Source organism: Eptatretus burgeri, unplaced genomic scaffold, assembly GCF_056783735.1.
Source record: "Eptatretus burgeri isolate ZD-2024b unplaced genomic scaffold, Ebu_testis_v1 Ebu_testis_scaffold_3153, whole genome shotgun sequence".
In the NCBI taxonomy this organism is placed as follows: Eukaryota; Metazoa; Chordata; class Myxini; order Myxiniformes; family Myxinidae; genus Eptatretus; species Eptatretus burgeri.
In genome coordinates this window covers 134,264-156,500 of record NW_028225101.1, presented here as the reverse complement: position 1 = coordinate 156,500, position 22,237 = coordinate 134,264, and the positions used below count along the sequence as shown (strand labels likewise).

Here is a 22,237-nt window from a genome sequence, read left to right as displayed (position 1 = left end):
TTTCCTTTGCGGGGGTGGTTGATGACCGTGGTCTTCCTGAACGCTCCTTATGGACGTCATGCACAGTTCCATCTGTTTCAAACTTATCTCGGATGCGAGCAATGGTGTCCGTTGGTGGATCTTTGTGAAAATGTCTTCGAAATTGTCTTTGCACTTCCATGATGTTTTCGTGCTTCCAGTTGCACTTTATGATAAATTTTCTTTCTTCAACACTGAGTCGTACTTCTGCCATTATTAGGGTCAATTTGATCTGAAAATAAATGAAAAATTCAATGAGTTATGAGGAGCCAAAATGTGAGTATATTTTTTTGGGACACCATATATGTGTATATATATATATATATATATATATATATATATATATATATATATATATATATATATATATATATATATATATATATATATATATATATATATATATATATATATATACACACACATCCGCTACACTTCATCGCTGACGTCATTACGCCCGCTGACTGACACCGGCCCCCCGCTGCACCTCATCCATTTCCGCTGCCCGCCCCCGCTGTACCTCATCCATATCTGCTGCCCGCCCCCGCTGTACCTCATCCATATCCGCTGCTCGCCGCACCTCAACCGCTGCCCGAACACACTGCACCTCTACTGCTGCCCAAACCCGCTGCACCTCAACCGCTGCCCGAACCGACTGCACCTCAACTGCTGCTCAAACCCGCTGCACCTCAACCACAGCCCGCTAACGCTGCACCTGAACCACTGCCCGAACACGCTGCACCTCAACCGCTGCCTGAACCGACTGCACCTCAACTGCTGCCCAAACCCGCTGCACCTCAACTTCTGCCCAAACCCACTACACCTCAACCACTGCCCAAACCTGCTGCACCTCAACCGCTGCTCACTCCTGCTGCACATAAACCACTGCACACCATCACCTGCCCCACTCCTGCTGCACCTCAACCGTTGCCTGCTCCTGCTGCACATAAATCTCTGCCCAAACCCGCTGCACTTCAACTGATGCTCGTTCCCACTGCACATCAACCACTATCCACTCCTACTGCACCTCAACCGCTGCCAGCTGCACAACAGCAGCTGCCCGCTCCCGTCGCACCTCAACCACTGCCTGAACCTGCTGCACATCAAACGCTGTCCACTCCCGCTGCACCTCAACTGCTGCTCGCTCCCGCTACACTTAAACCGCTGCCCAAACCCACTGCACATCAACCGCTGCCTGAACCCGCTACACAAAAAACGATGTCCGCTCCCGCTGCTCAACAACTGCTGCCCGCTCCCGCTGCACATCAATCACTGCCCAAACCCGCTGCACATCAAACGCTGTCCACTCCCGCTGCACCTCAACTGCTGCCCGCTCCCGCTACACTTAAACCGCTGCCCAAACCCGCTGCATTTCAACCGCTGCCCAAACTCGCTGGACCTCAACCACTGTCCAAACCAGCTGCACATCAACCGCTGCCCGAACTCGCTGGACCTCAACCACTGTCCAAACCAGCTGCACATCAACCGCTGCCCGAACTCGCTGCACATCAACCGCTGCACATCATCACCTACCCACTCCTGCTGCACCTCAACCGCTGCCCAAACCCGGTGCACATCAACATATGTTTTGTACATACATCGTTTTGTCCATAGGTCGTTTTGTTGAAACGTTGTTTTGTCCACACGTTGTTTTGTCCACACGTTGTTTTGTCCACACGTTGTTTTGTCCACACGTTGTATTGTCCACACGTTGTTTTGTCCACACGTTGTATTGTCCACACGTTGTATTGTCCACACGTTGTTTTGTCCACACGTTGTATTGTCCACACGTTTTATCCACACGTTGTATTGTCCACACGTTGTATTGTCCACACGTTATTTTGTCCACATGTTGTTTTGTCCACACGTTGTTTTGTCCACACGTTGTATTGTCCACACGTTGTTTTGTCCACACGTTGTATTGTCCACACGTTGTATTGTCCACACGTTGTTTTGTCCACACGTTGTATTGTCCACACGTTGTATTGTCCACACGTTGTTTTGTCCACACGTTGTATTGTCCACACGTTGTATTGTCCACACGTTATTTTGTCCACATGTTGTTTTGTCCACACGTTGTTTTGTCCACATGTATTGTCCACACGTTGTTTTGTCCACACGTTATTTTATCCACACGTTGTTTTGTCCACACGTTGTTTTGTCCACACGTTGTATTGTCCACACGTTGTATTGTCCACACGTTGTTTTGTCCACACGTTGTATTGTCCACACGTTGTTTTGTCCACACGTATTGTCCACACGTTGTATTGTCCACACGTTATTTTGTCCACATGTTGTTTTGTCCACACGTTGTTTTGTCCACACGTTGTATTGTCCACACGTTGTTTTGTCCACACGTTGTTTTGTCCACACGTTGTATTGTCCACACGTTGTTTTGTCCACACGTATTGTCCACACGTTGTATTGTCCACACGTTATTTTGTCCACACGTTGTTTTGTCCACACGTTGTATTGTCCACACGTTGTTCTGTCCACATGTTGTTTTGTCCACACGTTATTTTGTCCACATGTTGTTTTGTCCACACGTTATTTTGTCCACATGTTGTTTTGTCCACACGTTATTTTGTCCACATGTTGTTTTGTCCACACGTTATTTTATCCACACGTTGTTTTGTCCACATGTTGTTTTGTCCACACGTCGTTTTGTCCACACGTTGTTTTGTCCACACGTTGTTTTGTCCACACGTGTTCCATGGTGTCCGTATGAATGTTCAAGCCCCCCCCCCCCGACCATGAGACCGTCCGAGCCCCCATAATCAAGACATTGGTTTTGTTGTCCAACGTTAAACTTTGGTTTTAAAACGGTAAATGTCGATCCGTGCCCGAGGGAAGGATCCCCGGGCTGTGTTCGAACGCAGCAGCTCCCAAGCAGCTAACCAAGCAGCTAGCTTCGAACCAAGCAGCTAACCAAGCAGCTAGCTAACGCTTGCCAAGCCAGCCGTTCCTTATCAACGGGTTTGAATGGAGTGCTTGCTTGAGTGCTTAAGCCACTGTGCGAGCGCTCCCCAAGCTGATTGGTGATGGATCACACCCCCAGGTTGTTTCTGTTCTATTCGTCCAGAGATTAATAATAAATTTGAAGAACTGGAGTGTTAAATGTCGTGTTTATGCAACGGAGGCACGATGGTCCAGCTGACCAATTCATACGTTTCATTTATTTGCAACTGTCAGTGCAACCCCGATTTTACACCAGTATCGTGTCTAATATAGATTTTCGTAGATCTCGGGAAGCATTTAACGAGTAAAATGTACAATGATAAGATGGCACATTTACCCGGTAGGTTTTTGAGTGATACATCGGGGAAAACGTGATGACGTCATCTGAACGGAACGCAAGTCGTCATCGAAAACGTCATAGGGGGCGGAGTCAACGGCAACGTTCCTCCTGGTGACGGACTTGGCTCGAAAAGATGGTCAGTGCTCATGCAGGAGGCTTCAAAACGTTCAAGTCTTTTCTACCTTTACCTGTACCTTACAGGTAGTTTCTTGTTGCCTCGGTTTCTCTTCTTGAGACGCAATAATGAACCGAAGTGGAGGACGGCGTCGGCGTCCTTCGTTACGGTACGCACCGGGGGTTCAGGGTCGGTCAGGAAGTTTTTTTTAGTAGATTGGGGGGCGGGGGGGGTCACAAGGCTAAGATGTTCTCATATTGTGGAATATATCACCAAACCTTATTCAAATCAATGTCATCGTCGAGGAAAAACCCGTTAATCCATCCAGAGGTCGCAGAGTCCGACCGGACATTCACTTTCTCCACAGGAAAATCTGGGAACATCGAGCTAGTCGAGGAAAAGGCCTCAGGCCTCTCACCTCGTGGTTCACAACATCTTTACCACAACAATGAGAACGAGTCAAACCCCGCGCTCCGCGCCAACTTGATATAAACCCGCGTCGTTCGCACGTCGATATATCCGGTGTTCACAACGTGATTTATATAATTTCTTTACACAATGTTTCTTGTCACATTTTTTGTGTCAAATTCACCTTCTGAGGTAATCAGCACGTGCAGAAGAGGGTTTTACATCGCAGACCCTGTTTTCTAGGAGTGGCATGACACCTCTCGGTGGTGACCGTCTGTCGATGACGGACGTAATGACGTCAGCGACTGACCGATGATGTCATGACGGCAATACGCCTCTCAGCAGTGACGGTCTGTCGATGACGGACGTGATGACGTTAGCGACTGACCAATGATGTCATTACGCCGATCAGATGGTGACGTCACACGTCGCCATGCAAACGAATGTGAAAATTAGAAAATCTCCAAAAATTCCCAAACCTGTCCGTGTGGCGCGATCTCACATAGCCCGTGCTGTTCATTAGACCACAGAGAACCCGCATGCCGAAAGTGGCTACAATCCGTCCTGCAGTTTCGGAGGAGATACGTCCACGAAATATGTCTTAACGTATTGATCTATCTATAATTCTAGCAATGTGTGTGTGTGTGTGTGTGTGTGTGTGTGTGTGTGTGTGTGTGTGTGTGTGTGTGTGTGTGTGTGTGTGTGTGTGTGTGTGTGTGTGTGTGTGTGTGTGTGTGTGTGTGTCTCTGTGACCGCTGTTTCTCGACAACCACTGGTCCAATCTAATTGAAACTTGCCAGATATATTGCTGGGGACCTGAGGATGTGCCTTTTCAAGGTTTGATATTAATTGGATAAGAGCTTCCCAAGCTATGGCCATTTATTTACCAACCAATGACAGGACACATTGCTGCGAGGGCGTGGCCGATGGGGAAGAGAACTTAAGCCGCGTTCGCCATTGCGGGTTACAACGTACAGACTTCCGGATAGTGATGACTTCGCGTATTCTAATAATTTCTCGATTTCTTCTGCGCATTTATAGATAAACACAATGCCCCAAGTTATGATCGTTTTCATATTTGACGGTGTATAAATTTCGGTAACATCAGGGTGAGCTGGTATGCTCCGAACCAGGAAGTAATTTTTTTTTCTCTTCTCTTTGTGTTTTACCTTGCGATGACGTTGCGAAAAAGCAAAATACGTTGGCGCTAATTGAATACTTGGCCATTAAAAAAAAATTGCGAATAATCGTAACTGCTATATGCAAATTTCCGCACCATGCACGTACGGGCACGCAAGAGCGATGGAACGGCCTGTGTGGTTGTTGTTTCTTGGTCGCGGTTTGAATTATTTTTTATTATTATTTTTTGTTACGGGCACGTACTAGTAATATGGAATTGGCAAAGCCTTGAAGCGAATGTAGAATTCTTTTTACATTCGATGCTGCAATTTCCGGTTACTTCGGCCTGGATTCGGGATCAGCAATCAAAAAATGTAAATCACGATTAAAAATTATTTTTTGATGATGCGGGAGATATCTTTATTAAAATCAGTGGAGGAAATATACGCAATGTCTGATATTTGGGTCTTTCATGTCTGCGACGATGCCTTTATCTCCCGGGACGGACGCATCATTCCCCATGACAAAAACCCGGAAGCAAAAGGGTCATAGCCGACGACACGGATTCCAAATTGCTAGGGTATTGTGTTGTTGTTGTTGTTGTTTCCTATTCTCTCATGTGCACGCGTTGAGTATGAAGCTCACTACGTTCGCGAAAAATAGTACTCAAAATGTTTCCAAAACTAATCCATGAGAATGTCAAACGGACAAGCACAACATGCGGCGAAATGACCCAGAGCACGAAACCGAAACTCGCCATTGTGGATCATCAGATCATGAATTTATAACAATGGACCACGTAGCTATGGAAACGTTGAATTACCGGGTGAAATAGTTCAGGATTGTACTGCGCATTGCTGTGGGACACGATCACGAAAATGTTTCCTTCCTCTTCGGAGCCGTAACTAAAACACTGAGTCGCAGAGATTAATACAGAACCGGCGGAGAAAAGTGTCGCCGCTCGGATTAATCGGCGAGTCAAAGCAAAAGACGTGCGATTGCCGATTGTCCAGTGATATCTCACACGACGATCGTGTCACATAATTGTAAGGGCGGAGGCACCTTAATAGAAGAGAAGAGGGTTTTCGATGTAAAACCCTCTTCTCACAATTGTGAGACGCACCCTCATACACAATGTCTACTTTATAGTAAAATCAAAAGGACACTCTCATCAAAAGGTTTCCTTTGGTGTTGTACGATGCAGGTGGCGGACGCTGTGGTCCGGCCCTGCGGACACCAATCTTCCACTGAACGTCTCTTACGAGTTTTCTCCACCGATACACCCACCGGGTTTTGCGACGAGGGGGGGTTTCACGTGCACCCGGTGAACCCTGCCCTGGTTCCGCCATTGGGTTTCTTTTGGGGTGGGAAATCTAAATATGGGATCCCAGTCAAGCACCCGTAGATCGTAGATAGATTCTCGTAGATCTGGGGAAGCATTTAACCAGTAAAATGCACTATGATAACATTGGAGTAGGTTTTTGAGTGTTACAACGGGGGGAAAAAGTGATGACATAATCTGACTTCGTGATAACAACAGCAACAAGAACAACAGGTGAAATAAATAAATGACCACTTGATCTGTGTGTGTTGGATCGCGATTGTGGTTTTCATTCCAACAACTGTATGTAATACACTTGCATGTTGAGTCTGCTCTGAACTTCCTGTTCAACAGGACCAGGAGAAAGCAACGGCGTGGAGATGTACGTGGACCGCAGGAAGACCCTGCTGGTTTGTTCACGCAGCCATCTGTTTTCGAGCTGTCTCAGGACGTGCTCCAAGTTTTGGACATGAGCTCCCAGTATGGAGGAACCTTTTCCATCTCGTACACCATGTACAACCTGGCAGGCCCACCTCACATATATCCCCTCGCCAGACACTTCTCGTACTCGGCCGTGCCGAGAACATACGGAACATGGTGGGACCACTTGTCCCGATGGACACCCGGACGTTCCCCCAAGAATCCCGAGTGGTTTCAAAGCCGGGATTTCGTCGAGATACTTTTTGACGAGCCCGTATTCCCAACCAGGGTCTCGGTCTTCGAGACGTCCCACCCTGGGTATGTGGTTCGGATTCTGGCCAAGTCCTGGGATAAAGGTGAAGACTTTGATGTGTTCAGGTACCAATGACCCTTTTGGTTTACATCTCAAATTAGTCTTGAAGTCTTCATGCTCGTGAGTCCAAAATGGATGAAATGACCAGTTATTATCGTTTGCTTTGAGAGTATGTTTGGCCTCTCACAGGTCTGACATGACTATAACGGGATTTCAATAACATATTCGTTCTTGAAATTCATTAGTTACCTGTTTTTAGCATAGAGAGCTCAGCGTTGTTGTTGTGCTTCTTCTTGTTCTCGTTGTTCTTCTTGTGAAGACAAAACCTTAACCTCTCGGACTCGGCTCTTGTACATACAAGATCCGGATCTCCTTAAATCCTAAGCACATGTACACATCCTCGCATTGACGGTGCCTTTTGAGAGCGTCTATCATGAATTTTTAAATATATTCGGACATTTGCTTTAAAGTTTCGAAAAGTTCACGTTACTATTTAAAGATTATTCCATTTATCGTATTGTAATTTCGTGAATACACTATTCATTTCGTAAATACACTATATATCGTAAATACGTAAATACATTATGACGGGTCGCGCTATTGGCTTAATGAAGGCACGTGACGAAATCTCGGAAGTTGTTTTTGTTTTTATTTTTTTTATTTTTAGTCGACAAAACCTTTAGGACGCTGCTCTTGGACACATTTGTCCTTGTTTTATAACATTTGATCTCCAGGTAGTGGACAAAATAATGGAAACACCTGGGTAATTAATTGGACGCCAAGATATTGAAAGCATCGGCTTCCACACAGGTGTGGCCCATGTGTTAATTCAGAAAATAACATCCCAGCATGCGTTAGGTCATGTCTAAAGTGCTGCACACGCCCGGTTGCCAAAAATTATGGCGAGCATTGCTACAAGAGGAAAACCCTCAGTGATGAGTTTTTGCTCCTTTTTAGTCGCTTGTTAGCCTCCGCCATCGAAGATGGATGGAGGTAACTGTTTTCACCCCTTTCTGTTTGTTTGTTTGTTTGTTTGTTCGTGAACAGTATTACGGAAAAAGTCCTCGACGGATTTCGACGGAACTTGGTGGGGGGATTAGGTATGGTCCAAGGATCATGCCATTAGATTTTGGACTTGGTCTAAAGTCCAATATGGCCACTATAGCGGCCATTTTGAAAAAAAATTGAATTTTTTTTTTTTGCATTTCTACATGTTTTAAGTGATTTCCAACCCCCCCCCCCCCAAAAAAAAAAATTGTTCGAGAAAAAAAAATTTTGCAACTTTTTTTTCAACAAAATTTCGATTTTTAATTTTTTTTGCATTTCTACATGTTATAAGTGATTTCCAACAAAAAACTTGCCAAAATTATAACTGCAGCTGATTTTGGAACTTCAGGTGGATATACCCACGTAAAATCAATTTCTGTCTCAAGGAATCCAGTTATGACGAATGAATTGAGTATGTAAAAGTTAAAAGTAAAAGGGAAAGTTGCAAACTATAACTCTGTGAGCACTGTTGACGTCAAATTGAATGAATAAGATATAAGGTTCACTTGAGTGACCTCGCAGTATTGGCGGCGGAGGTTTTGCACTCTACCGAGTGCTCCCCCTCGAGTTAGCCTTGTGTTTGTTCGACACGCTCGCTTTATCTCCCCCCGATCTCACCGATTTGTTTACCTTTTACTTTTTGTCCTGTTAGTCCTGTGTTTTTGTTAGTCTTGCCATTCCTGCTCTTTCCCGGCCGAGACCATCCTGTCAGCCCCCCTATTGTGCTGTAAGGTCTTCATCCTCGAGCCATTACTTTTTACCGCAGCTATAAGGGGATCGTTGTGTAAATTTTGAATACAACATCAAGTTTCATTCATTTATTTGTTAATTTATTTAATAATGTGAGTGATGTCCTTTTACACGTCCGTTTGTATCAAATTGGAGATGTTGTACGATATGAGACGCACCCTAATACACAATCTCTACTTCATAGTAAAATCAAAAGGACACTCTCATCAATAGGTTTCCTTTGGTGTTGTACGATGCAGGTGGCGGACGCTGTGGTCCGGCCCTGCGGACCCCAATCTTCCACCGAACGTCTCTTACGAGTTTTCTCCACCGATACTCCGACCGGGTTTTGCGACGAAAGTCCTCCGTCTGGAGTTCGATTGCTCCCTGAGCACTTACTACATGGAACTGGACGCTGTTGTTCTGCACGGGATCCCGGTGGACATTATTCATCGAAACACGAGCAAGAGTGAAGATCTTGCTGAGTCAGAAAGACTTCAGAAGACACTGAGCAGGATGGAAAGAAGGAGGAGACGAGATCTGGTTAAACAGATGGAGGAAGAAAGGAGGGCAAACGAAGAGGAAGGGAAGCTTTCCCCGTTCACAAAAAATGGATATTTTGACCTTTTACCTTTCGAGGTGAGTACGTGAACCCCGACGAGTCATCTTCTCTTCTTTTCAAACTTGGTTTTCCAGATCACATCATCTCATTGTTTGGCCTCAGATTGGTTTCAGCCGATGGCGTCAACATTGAAATGACTGTCCAAGTCTGTTTGTGTTTGGAAGTCCTTGATGGCTTCACTAGTAGTTACCTTGATTGTTTTAAGGGTTACTGGTTTATCATTTGATGGACATCCTTGACTATCTGGACAGTGACAGCTGGTCAGGTTGATGCACTGATAATTAAATCGAGTTTTTTTTTATTGTTGTTGCCTCTCTTCCACGACAGATTATCGAACTTATTTTATCTCACCTGACGCTCCCTGAGTTGTGCCGCCTCGCTCAAAGCAGCCGCACCCTGCGCAAATACTGCTACAACCCTTCCATGTACAAACACCTGGACCTCAAGCCTTTCTGGCCATCTCTCTGCGAGGAGGACCTTCTGGCTTTGAAGCCTCGTCTCACCCACACACGCTCGCTCGGTCTCTCCTGGACTGGAAACAATGGAAGATTCAGTCCTGCGGTCCTTGGAAAGTGAGTCATTGAATACAAAGTTAGTAATCGATGACCAGGTGGTTGTGCGGTCCTCACGTCCTATCACATACCATCCCACCACCATTCCCTTACGGTTGTCGTTCTTTATTACCTTGACCTGACACTGGGAAACGCCAGCAAGTTTGTTGAAGTTGCTGGGGATTGGCCCATCCGGTTCTTTTTGTGCAGGTGATTCCATACGTGTCGTACGGGACATCCAGCCAATACCTTTCAGCCTGGTTGGCAAACAACCAGGCAAAACAAGAACTGACGTGTGACCATAACAAGAGTGTTTCCACAAGGGGAATCTCGCTCAATGAACAACCACACTGAATCATCACGTTTGAGATGACATTTATAAACTAGAACGGGCACTCGGTAGAGCGCATACCTTCGCCGCCGCAACTTTTTTTTCCGGGCACATTTGATAAACGTCATTTTAAAACGTCCATGACGTCACAACCGTCAGTAAACCGAGTTTACCGAGTAAACAAAATTAATTAATCGAAGGAAGTGCCTCACTCGCACATCTGTGAATGACATCGAAGTTTGTACCTGGACAATGCTCCGATCAGTCATTTTGTTTGAAGATATCACAAGACACATGAAAGAGCGTGGAAATGTTTAATTCAGCATTTGTTGATGTCTTCAAACCATCATAACTGAAACAAAAAACTGAAATGGTGTCGTACGGGACGAAATACGTGTCGTACGGGACAACCTCAACGCAAAGTTGAGGATAATCTGAAATTGGTCTTGGGCTTGCTCTTGTGGTCTTCAATTATAATTGCGTACCAATCCTGTGAGCTCCACCTGTCATACCTGCTGCTGCTTCGGTGAATGAGGAAGATCATGTTGAACTCTTGAAACGGCTTTATCCTTTATCCCCCAGATAACTCGGGAGGCAGCTTTCATCCTTGCAGAAGCTACAACGCCCTGCATTGTACCAAACGTGTGTCGATGTTAAAGTTGGTTTTGAAGTTCGTCTTGTCTCTCACTGCTTTGTTTGAAACACCATCCCAATGTCTTCCTGCGGTGCTATTTCAGGTTCCTGGGTGGGTGGTCTGAGGACCTACTGCACCTGGAGCTGGCGAACTGCCATTGGATCACAAACGAGTCCTTGGGATCTATAATCAAGCTCTGCCCAAACCTTCGTGACCTGGACCTGTCTTCATGTGACCGAATACCACCCGGGGAATTCAAGCAGCTCTCGTCCTTGCAGAGGCTACAACGCCTCGTCCTGTACCGAACGCAGATCGATGTAAGCTCTTTACGAAGTTTATGTTCGTTTTACTCTCTCGCAGCTTTGTCATTAATCAAACCATTGGAAGTAAATCTTGATTTTTTTATGGCAATGTGAAATTGAGACCCCCCTCCCCCCTTCCTTTGCCCCCCAGGCAAGTGGATTGAAAGTCTAACGCAGACGGAATGAGAAATGTGAAACCAAAATTAAACACAAGGAACATATGAAGTGGGAGTTTCGTACATTTCCCGTTGCTTCCATAGCCCATTGAACTTGCTTACATAGATGCTTACAATCTCCATGAGATTGCAAAGGAGATTGCCAGCTTAACGTCACCTCCATGATGCATTACCCCCTGCTGGCACGGTTCCACAATTGTTTTTTAGATCCTCAGACTGGTTCCTAGATCTTCAAACGACACGAAGCGTTGAATTCTGTAATAAGCTGCCGAAGTGAGTCTTTCTCTCTCGTTGTGCTCCGTGGATGGGATAGGGGATTATTTTAGCAGTGTTAAAGGATGACATCGTACTCCCATCTTGTTTCAGATGGAGAGTCTCCTGTCGATCACTTTCAAGTGCACAGAGTTGAGGCACCTCAACATCGGAGACTGTTCTGAGGTACGTGCACCTCTTTGTGCCACCGCATTCAAACGATAGTCCTGTACGATTGTGAAGACAAACTAATTTATTTCCAGCTTGGGATGAGTTCACTTGATTTGTTGATATTTTGTTTCCTCGTCACATAAATATAAACACAGTCGATGTGCGCTTATGATTAATCACGATGAGCTCCAGGCGTTACTTATCCCTGCATCGAATGCATCCTTGCAATTCATCCAGAACAAGATCCCTTTTGAACCTAAATCGCTGCAAAAAAAAATAAAGGAAACTCGAGGGAAGTCGATGGCTCGCCATCGCAAATCGCCCACGCTTCCCCACCGAGAGCAAAGTTGAAAGATGTCAAAAAGTTGGATCAGGAATGACCCAATATCAAATTTTGATTGAAATTTTTTTCCCATTGTGACCTCTGTGACTGTAAGTTCTCATCCCGAGGCAAGAACCGGGGAACAAATCCCCAAAAAATTGATACATACTCCATGCGCCCCCCCAAATGTTGACGACACACACAAAGCTTCATTGATACATGTTAAAAATTCGCATTTTTTGGTTGTTGGCCCCGCCCCAGCGGGGCGTGGCGAAAAATTATACCACTCTCACGTCATCTTGCCATGTGGTGATCACAACTACCGAGTTTGGTAAATTTCTGCCCATCCGTGTAGGAGGAGACAGTGTGACGGACGGACGGACAGACAGACAGAGAAGATTACAATACCCGCCTGTTTTTTTTTCAAAAAGCTTCGGGATAATAAACAATTTAATCAAAGCTCGTGCCTGAAATATGAAAGGAGACGAGGACTGTATGTTTGTCGGACACCGCCGCTGATGACATGTTTGTTGGAGATTTGTTTGAATTTGAATGTCCCATGTGTTATAGGATTCGCAGAAGCGTTTCCTTCCCCTTGCAGCAATGGGTGTCATCCTTCCAACCTCAGGTGAAACTTCCGAACACGGTCTTACTCAGTCTGGGCTCACACTGCCAACAGCTTCGCTCGCTCGACATTTGGAGATCACCTGACCTGACCCAGGTCGGATTGACACATCTGACATCCCGGTGTAAGAATATCGAGGTACGTGGCCTGACAGAAACACGGACACAATGCTCGAAAGGTTCTGTTGTTAGCCCCCTGTTGGACTTGCTCCGAACCGGGGCTTCTGGATTTGGTGTGTGAACGACCGTTGAAAAGAGCGCACAAAAGGACCCTCGTCGGAACCTCCAAACGACCGTTGTTCAGAGCAAACTAAAGGTTATGTTATGGAACTGCACTTAATGCCTTGATTGCCTTACGTGAGTGTGGGAAGACATCGTGTGAAACTACAGTCTGCATTCAATAAAAGTGCGTGTACTTACGTGTGGTGTGAGAAAAGAGAGAAAGATAAACGATAAAGAGAATGTCAGGAAGGGATCGGCACACACCCCGCATCAAATGGTCGCCGACGCCTTGCCGACAACCTTCCATGTGCAAAACAAAAAATCGGGGGTGAATCCTCATCGACCCTTTCCAACGCAGTTTGGATCCCACTGACCCACGTGTAAAGGTCAGGGACTATTCTAAACATTTATTCCGGAAATAACTACACTCAAGGACCGACGTGTCGTGAGTGCACGTTCACAACAGTGGTTTCTCAAAACCGCAATATTATGGTTTTGTATTTTAAATTCATTTTATGAAATTTGTGGAATTTGTTTTTCACATGGAACTTGTGGGTTACGATGTGTAAATTCCAGGATATAAGGCAACGAAAGGTGAACATTTTGAAAGGGGGTTGTACACTTTCTATCGGCGCTGTGTCTCGGGCGCCTCTTAATGTGAACTTTTCCACGTGAAGACGAATGAAATAACTCATCCTCGGGTAACCGACGTATCCATGTACGCACTTCCCATGGGGTAAGTTTCCAAAACCACAACATTATTCTTACCTCCGCCACCGAAGGTGGATGGACGTTATGTTTTGGCGCCCGTCTATCTGTCTGTCTTTCTGTCTGTTTGTTTGTTGGTGACCAAAATATCTCAAAAAGTTGTAGACGGATTCGGACGAAACTTGATGGATGAGTTGGTTGGTTGACAAGAAGAAGCCGATTGCATTTTAATCCAGGTCCGAATCCATATCAAGCCTCTCAGTGGGATACAACACGTAAACTGATGAGCCTGGTGGAGGAATGCGCTCCACCGAGTGCCCTTCTCGTTTATACAGCATTTATCTTGTGACTTTCAACAACCAACTCTCCTCCTCTCATCACACTCCCTTCCCTTCCCTTTCCTCATCGTTTTAAATCCCCTTTTTTCTTCCTTCCAGTGTCTTAATAACTTAGAATACTGAACAGTTTTGTTGGGCTTGTTATTTTGTCAAGTTATATTTTTTCGGAAACATTCTGGTGGCTATAATGCCTCTCGAATTGTACAATACAGGACTTGAATTAATAGGAAGTTAAAAAGTGCATGCAATACTTATGGTGATTTAATTGTTCCACACTTAAACTGCTCCACACAGGACCTGGACCTTGGTTGGTGTGAGCATGTGCGGGCAGACGGTGGCACTCTCAGTGAGATGGTGCGAGAGATGCCCAGACTACGCCGACTGGTGTTAACGGCTAACCGCTCCGTCAGCGACACTGACCTCGAATCGCTCGCCAATTACTGCCCTTTACTGGAACACCTGGACATACTAGGTACGGTAATTGAGGGGATTATGGGAACCGATGTGGATGGATCCAAGAGGATCACAGAGGTTGCTCGATCTGGAAGGAAAATAAAAATTGCAAGTAGAAACAAGAACGGAACTCGGTGGAGTGCGTACCTCCTCCTGGCTGAACAGTTTACATTTTGTAGTCCACTGAAAGGCTGGATCTTCATCCGGACCTGAACCAAAATCTAATCGGCTTGTTCTTGTCACCGACACAACTCATCCACCGAGTTTCGTCCAAATCCATCCATATAACGTTTTGGGATATCGTGATATATATATATATATATATATATATATATATATATATATATATATATATATATATATATATATATATATATATATATATATGTCTTTATATACTTATCGTTTTGGCCATATCTCTCAAGGGTGAAGAATTACTTTTAAAAATTCGAGTATCCGGATATGGATCTGGATCGTGACCAAAATCAAATCATTTAGTCCTTATCACACACCCAACCTGTCTACCAAGTGAGGTCCGAATCCATTGATAACTTTTTGAGATATCCTGCTCACAGACAGACAAACAAATATACAAAGAAGGTGTCAAGCGTTAGCCCAACAGGTATGATGAAAATAATGCCTGTGACGTCACTGTCACCTTGACCTTTGAACATGGCTGCAATTTGATGACTATATCTTGAAGCATTTCCGAGTTATCATCTTTTATGTCCCAACCCCCCCCCCCCACTTTAACATGGGCGTCTTCGTTGCCATGGAAACGACGTTATACATCTGGATTACTGCCATTTTGGAAATGCGTCATCTGTCCCCCATCCCCGACAGAAATCTTTATTTTTTAATAACGATAGGATTATCAAATCTGCTCAGAATTTGTAGGTGACGTTTTCCAACTCATTTGTGACGTTTGACGTCACGTTGCGCAACCATTTTTGGTTGCATCGTTTTATGCAAATTATGTCACTGTCACCTTGATCATTGACATCTGAAGTCAAAAAACATTAGCAGCCTCCCTTTTGTACTTCGGGATCCTCTGGCTAAGTTTGACGAAGATATCAGAAAGTGTTCGCGAGTGATCGCACTCACAGACGTACATACAATACACACATACAAACAAATGAGACAGACCGACATGATGAAGATTTTCAATTTTTCGTCAGAACAAAAAGTGATGAAAACATAACCTAAATCCACCTTCGTTGGCGGAGGTAAAAATAGACACGTGAAGGACAAATGTGTGGGTAATTGTCCTTTGTTTGCAGTTCTAACATTTCATTGTGATCATGGTGAGTCTTGAATGTGTCTGCACTTCATCCATTTGTAATAGCTCATCGTTTGAAATGGCTGTGCCATTCCACGGTGTGGTTGTGCACGACCACACAAACATGACATATATTTACAAAAAATGTTCCACATCAACATGGTCTTCCACTCTCGTGTCAGACTCTCTAATGGGCCGTGCACACATTGCACGAACATAAAAAATGGTGGATAACATAAAATTGGCGGATAACATAAAAATGGCGGATAACAAAAATGGCGGATAACATAAAAATGGTGGATAACATAAAAATTGCGGATAATGTAAAAATGGCGGATAACGTAAAAATGGTGGATAACGTAAAAATGGCAGATAACATAAAAATGGCGATAACATAAAAATGGCGGATAACATAGAATTGGTGGATAACGTAAAAATGGCGGATAACATAAAAATGGCGGATAACATAAAATTGGCGGATAACATAAAAATGGCGGATAACAAAAATGGCGGATAACATAAAAATGGCGGATAACATAAAATTTGCAGATAACATAAAAATGGCGGATAACAAAAATGGCGGATAACATAAAAATGGTGGATAACATAAAAATTGCGGATAACGTAAAAATGGCGGATAACCTAAAAATGGTGGATAACGTAAAAATGGCAGATAACATAAAAATGGCGGATAACATAAAATGGCGGAAAACATAGAATTGGTGGATAACATAAAAATGGTGGATAACATAAAAATGGTGGATAACGTAAAAATGGCGGATAACATAAAAATGGCGGATAACATAAAAATGGTGGATAACACAAAAATGTCGGATAACGTAAAAATGGCAGATAACATAAAAATGGCGGATAACATAAAAATGGTGGATAACGTAAAAATGGCGGATTTCACGAACATAAAAATGGCGGATAACAAAAAATGGCGGATTTCACGAACATAAAAATGGTGGATTTCACGAACATAAAAATGGCGGATTTCACGAACATAAAAATGGCGCATAACATAAAAATTGTGGATTTCATGAACATAAAAATGGTGGATTTCACGAACATAAAAATGGTGGATTTCATGAACACATACAAAAAATGGCGGACAACATAAAAATGGTGGATTTCACGAACATAAAAATGGTGGATTTCACGAACATAAAAATGGTGGATAACATAAAAATGGTGGATTTCACGAACATAAAAATGGTGGATAACATAAAAATGGTGGATAATATAAAAATGGCGGATAATATAAAAATGGCGGTTAATACAAAAAAGGCGAATAAGATAAAAATGGCGGATAATATAAAAATGGCGGATAATATAAAAATGGCGGATAATATAGAAATGGTGGATAATATAAAAATGGCGGATAACATAAAAATGGTGGATTTCATGAACACATACAAAAAATGGCGGATAACATAAAATGGTGGATTTCACGAACATAAAAATGGTGGATAACATAAAAATGGTGGATTTCACGAACATAAAAATGGTGGATAACATAAAAATGGTGGATAATATAAAAATGGCGGATAATATAAAAATGGCGGATAATACAAAAAAGGCGAATAAGATCAAAATGGCGGATAATATAAAAATGGCGGATAATATAAAAATGGCGGATAATATAAAAATGGCGGATAATATAGAAATGGTGGATAACATAAAAATGGCGGATAACATAAAAATGGCGGATAATATAAAAATGGTGGATTATATAAAAATGGCGGATAACATAAAAATGTCGGATAATATAAAAATGGTGGATAATATAAAAATGGCGGATAATATAAAATTGGCGGATAATATAAAAATGGCAGATAATATAAAAATGGCGGATTTCACGAACATAAAAATGGAGTACTAAACAACTATGGAGGTTTTTTCTTTTTTTTCCTTTTTTTCTGCCAATGTTGGAGCCGGCTGGGACTTTGGGAATGAAATTTTCCATTAATAATGGGAATAAAAAGGTTAACGGTTTTTTTTTTTTAACTTGCCCGAATTTTTATGGTCACGATCTCGTGAAAGAGAATTTAACATTTTTCACCATAACTCGACTGAGGTTTGGCCGACCAGGAGGAAATTGCCCTCTCGAGATAGCCGAGATTTCCGCTGAATTTACGTCATACCCCTCCAGGTTAAAGGTCAAGGTTAAATGGCGGTCTTAAAAAAGAGACTTTTTTGTCATCGTTTTGCCAATCTCAGAAACCGGATATGAAAAGAAGACGAAAACTCCACAAATAGCACAAGTTTTAACACAAGACTGAACTGGAAACACAGTAAACACAGAGATAACAAAATAACAGTTAAAGCACGGCAAAAACGACCGGAAAACTTATCTTTGAGAAAGTCGGCAGAGACCCTGATGAGGAACCGCCACCGTCGCTCAAGAACCGGAACCGGAAGGATGTGACAATTTCAAAATTTTTTTAATAAAGTGATTATCCACCATTGCAAGATGGGGCTAAAAACGATATAAAACGTGATATTTCAAAAAGTTGTGGAAGAGTTCGAGCAAAACTTGGTGGATGAGTTGGGGAAGTGACAAGAAGAAGCAAATTCGATTTTGGAGGTCCAGGTCCAGATCCGGCCTGTCATTGGGTAACAGAAGGTAAACTGTTCAGCCTGGTGTATGTAAGCGCTCTTCCGAGTGCTGTTGTACTGAAGTTTAGTACTGTGTTAACTGTACACAAAAGCTCCAGATGATTGAGCTATTTTCACCTTTGTATGTCATTCATCGGAGCGATTATATCCACGTGCGTGTGGCAGGCACTCCGCTGGTGACCCCTGGAGGGCTTTTACACCTGCTTGATACCTGTCAGCACATGCGCTTCCTCGACATTTCATTCTGCCTCCAGGTGGATGAGGTGCTGGCCGTCCAACTCACAGATAGCTTCCCACACGTATCCATAAAGTACATCAACACTCGTGGCCGTCCAACTCACAGATATCTTTCCACACGTCTCCATCAAATACACTGACAACTGGTGAGGTCACGTGACCCGTTCAGAGCTGCAAACACCTGAGCAGCGCTCTGTCTCTGATCCATGTATGAGAAACCGATTATATCATGTCGGTGAGGATCGTCGAACACCTGAACTTCAAGCCGAAGCTTCAAGTGTAATATTATCAGCGCGTTTATCAAATAGTTAGTTTTGAGATTTTTTTTTGTTTGTTTAATTGGAAATTCACTGAAAGGACAGCTTTTTGTCTATCAGTGTAATCGAGTGAATGTTCAAATAGGAAAATTTGCCAATAAATGTTACCAAACTCACAACACTGTTCTTGGAGTGTTATTCTTTCACCTTTCACCCCTGCAGCTTTTGACATCAGATGCAAAGGCTCTTAGTTTTATTTTCTACATCTGGTCCAAGGTTCGTGGAGAATCTGCAACACCAATCGTGCACACACGTGCAGACAAATACACGAGACAACACCGGACAATTTCGCACAAGCACGGCCACTGAGCTTGGGGTGATGACTTCACTTCCCGGGGGCACTGCCATCTTTTTTGACGTCACTTTACTCGCCGCACTCAGTGGGGCAGTTGAGGAGAGATTTCCTCCTCATCATGGATTCCAACCCACGGATTTGTCCATGCTATATACTTCAAATGCCGAGCGTCCAGCATGGAAAGCAGAGCGTACCATTTTTAGTCGTGTGATTCTGCGACTGTCGGAATTGAACTTCCTACCTGCAGGACTCAGAGCTGATGCTGAAGCTATTATGACACATAGTCTGACAGTGTTTGTGGGTGAGTCCATATTTCGTTGTGCATGTTGGTGAGAAATTAGCACGGGGGCACATCAAGGTTGTCCTGGACTGAGATTGAGGAGTCGCTGCTTGGAATACCAGGCTTGACTCAAACACACCAGTTAGTTGTGCTTTTAGATTAATTATGCAAATCTCAACTGTAGTCTGTTCTCCGGTAATGAAATAAATAATTTGCTGTTCTGATTGGTATCCAGAAAAATCCAATATCCGTTGGTAATAGCTGTTATTAACCTTCATCTCAATCATCGAGTCGTTTTTGTGAATCAGTAGGTCGTTGGGGCCTCACGCGCTCCTTCAGTGCTGCTTTTCCTTGTAGTAGATCATGATATACATAGATCCTCGAAGATCTGAAAGAAAAATTGGATTCATTTACACTTGGTGATGACATGTGTGGGTTCATTTACACTTGGTGATGACATGTGTGGGTTCATTTACACTTGGTGATGACATGTGTGGGTTCATTTACACTTGGTGATGACATGTGTGGGTTCATTTACACTTGGTGATGACATGTGTTGGTTCATTTACACTTGGTGATGACATGTGTTGGTTCATTTGTACTTAGTGATGACATGTGTGGGTCCATTTACACGTGACTGTGACCTGTGTGGGTTCATTGACTGGACGATAAGAGACGTTCGTCTTGCTGTCTGACGACATTTTTCTCAGAAATGGCCGAACGGATCTTTGTCAAACTTTCAGAAGTGAGTGATTTTGGGAAAATAATTGTTTCAAAATTTTGAAAAACGAAGTTTAATTTTTGGGGAATTGTTTTTTTAATCACTCTATTTAGTGCCTCGGCCTGGTGTTGGCTTAATGGTCAGGGTAGTGGGCTTGAGATCCTAGGATCCTGAGTTCAAATTCCCCCTGGCTGTTGAAGTAATACCAGGTGGGGTTGACTCTTCCTGTCATCCTTCCGAGGTCGGCAAAATGAGTGCCAGCTTGCTGGTGTCCTGTGTCGGAGTGGCGACCCGTCCAGGATTGTGTCCAACAGCCAAGGAGACTGCTGAGGCAGCACCAACGCTCTGCACAGAGTATGGTCCCGACGGATGGATGCATGGATGGATGGATATAGTGCCTAAGCCTTTGTAGTTATCTCAAAGGTAATTATTAAATGATCCCCGACCCCATTCCTTAGTGGATGTGGGGATGTTTTTTCAGTCCCCACAAAAAATATTTTAAAAAGAACAAATTTTGTTTTCTTCAAAATGCCAACAGGATGAGAAGATAAATTATTCTAAAATAACGAGTTGGCAAACCTGCTGGAGCTTCTGATCTTCGATCCACACAATAAGTGCCTCATCCATTTTCTATCCACGTGTGGACCACGGCTTAAAATGGCTACTTTGCCCTTGCGGACGTAGTTCCTGAACTACTTACCTGGATGTTAGCCTCAGTTTTCTTAATGTCGCACACAAACGACTTCATGCCATCGAACCTAGCTACTGAAGCTGAACTTTCACCTCGAGCCAACCGATCCAACAACAACAACCGATTTGCACAAGATTTGTTTTGCAATGGATAGTTTATATTTAAAAGAGTTCTTCACTTTGGTTAGGTTAGTTTTGTGACAATTGCTGCAAATGCATACGGTGACTGGTGCTCGTGTGTTTTTACGGTTAAAATGCTTTTTTAAATTTTTAATCCCCCCCCCATCTTCAGATGAACCTTTTGAAAGAGAATTTGACGCAAAAAACACCCAATGTTGCTAAAATTGCTCGAATAATGATTTCAATGAAAGGTGCTGCCCAGATTTGGGAGAAATTGAGTGTCGCATCCTGAGCATGTTCAAACAAATGGAAACCCCTCCCCAGGTGATATCGCATCACAGCTACCATCTTGACGGATCATGTAGCTGGGTTGGTGCTTCCTTCCTTCTGCTTCTGTATTCAGGTGTGTTCTCTAAAGTGGACTTTTAGAAACGTCATCGTTCATTCGGAACCTGAGAAGGGCACTCCATCTTGCTTTTTGCTTATGCCTGGAAAGGTGAAAGAGTATTCCAAACAGGAAGACGTTGCAATGTCGTTGTTGAAGACCGAGGTGAGTGGCCTGTATTCCATCAGTTATTGAGGGTTCTCAACTTTAACCTTGAGCTCGACGAGTTAGTGGGTGGGGGAAAAAAAATAAAATCGATCAATCAAAGTTGATGAAGCCTCCTGACTGATTTATGTTGTAAACCCATGCAGGCTGGTCTGAGTTGTGCAATCTTCGAATCCTGAACCTGGAGATTCTGCTGTCGATGTGAAAACGGTCCTGTGCTTTGCTTGGGGCTTACCGGATGTAAATGACAAAGCGAGGCAACCATTGGCGTCGCTCGAATTGTTTGCCTTGAATGTAAAATCTAGGGAGTTAATATAGAGTTAAACTCCTCTGTCGGAATGGGATAAAGAAACAAAAGAAGAAAAAAAAAGGCAAGACATTTATTATTTTTATTTATTTTCTTCCTCCCTCCAGTTTGAGGCCATTAATACTGTTATGTTTGAGGGGGGGTATGCATTCAAAGGGTAATTAGGATGTTTAATTAGGTATGCCATGCTGTTTGAGTTTACCAGGATCTCGATGTAATAAGTATCAATTCAATGGTGATAAGTTGTCTAGTAAATGTCCATTTCTTCAAGGGGGAAATGATAATTGTCACGTAATTAGATAGGGACACGGGATAGGGTAAGTGT

The 22,237-nt window shown here is 43.5% G+C and overlaps 1 protein-coding gene across 3 annotated transcripts; it reads left to right on the top strand.

Moving 5' to 3' along the window:
- The first annotated feature begins 3,378 nt into the window (after positions 1-3,378).
- LOC147006794 (F-box/LRR-repeat protein 4-like) lies at positions 3,379-19,081 on the top strand. 3 transcript variants are annotated; one of them, XM_085867835.1, is made up of 9 exons: positions 3,380-3,517; positions 6,634-7,077; positions 9,049-9,427; positions 9,738-9,982; positions 11,030-11,243; positions 11,771-11,842; positions 12,778-12,912; positions 14,336-14,513; positions 18,561-19,081. In XM_085867835.1, exons 1-9 carry the CDS (start codon positions 3,450-3,452, stop codon positions 18,770-18,772), a joined length of 1,947 nt encoding a protein of 648 aa, XP_085723961.1. In that variant the 5' UTR covers positions 3,380-3,449; the 3' UTR covers positions 18,773-19,081. The 3 variants fall into 3 exon arrangements, with proteins under 3 accessions (XP_085723963.1, XP_085723961.1, XP_085723962.1); XM_085867836.1 differs by having other exon boundaries at positions 3,381-3,600; XM_085867837.1 differs by lacking the exon at positions 14,336-14,513 and having other exon boundaries at positions 3,379-3,517; positions 18,561-18,711.
- The last annotated feature ends 3,156 nt before the right edge of the window (positions 19,082-22,237 follow it).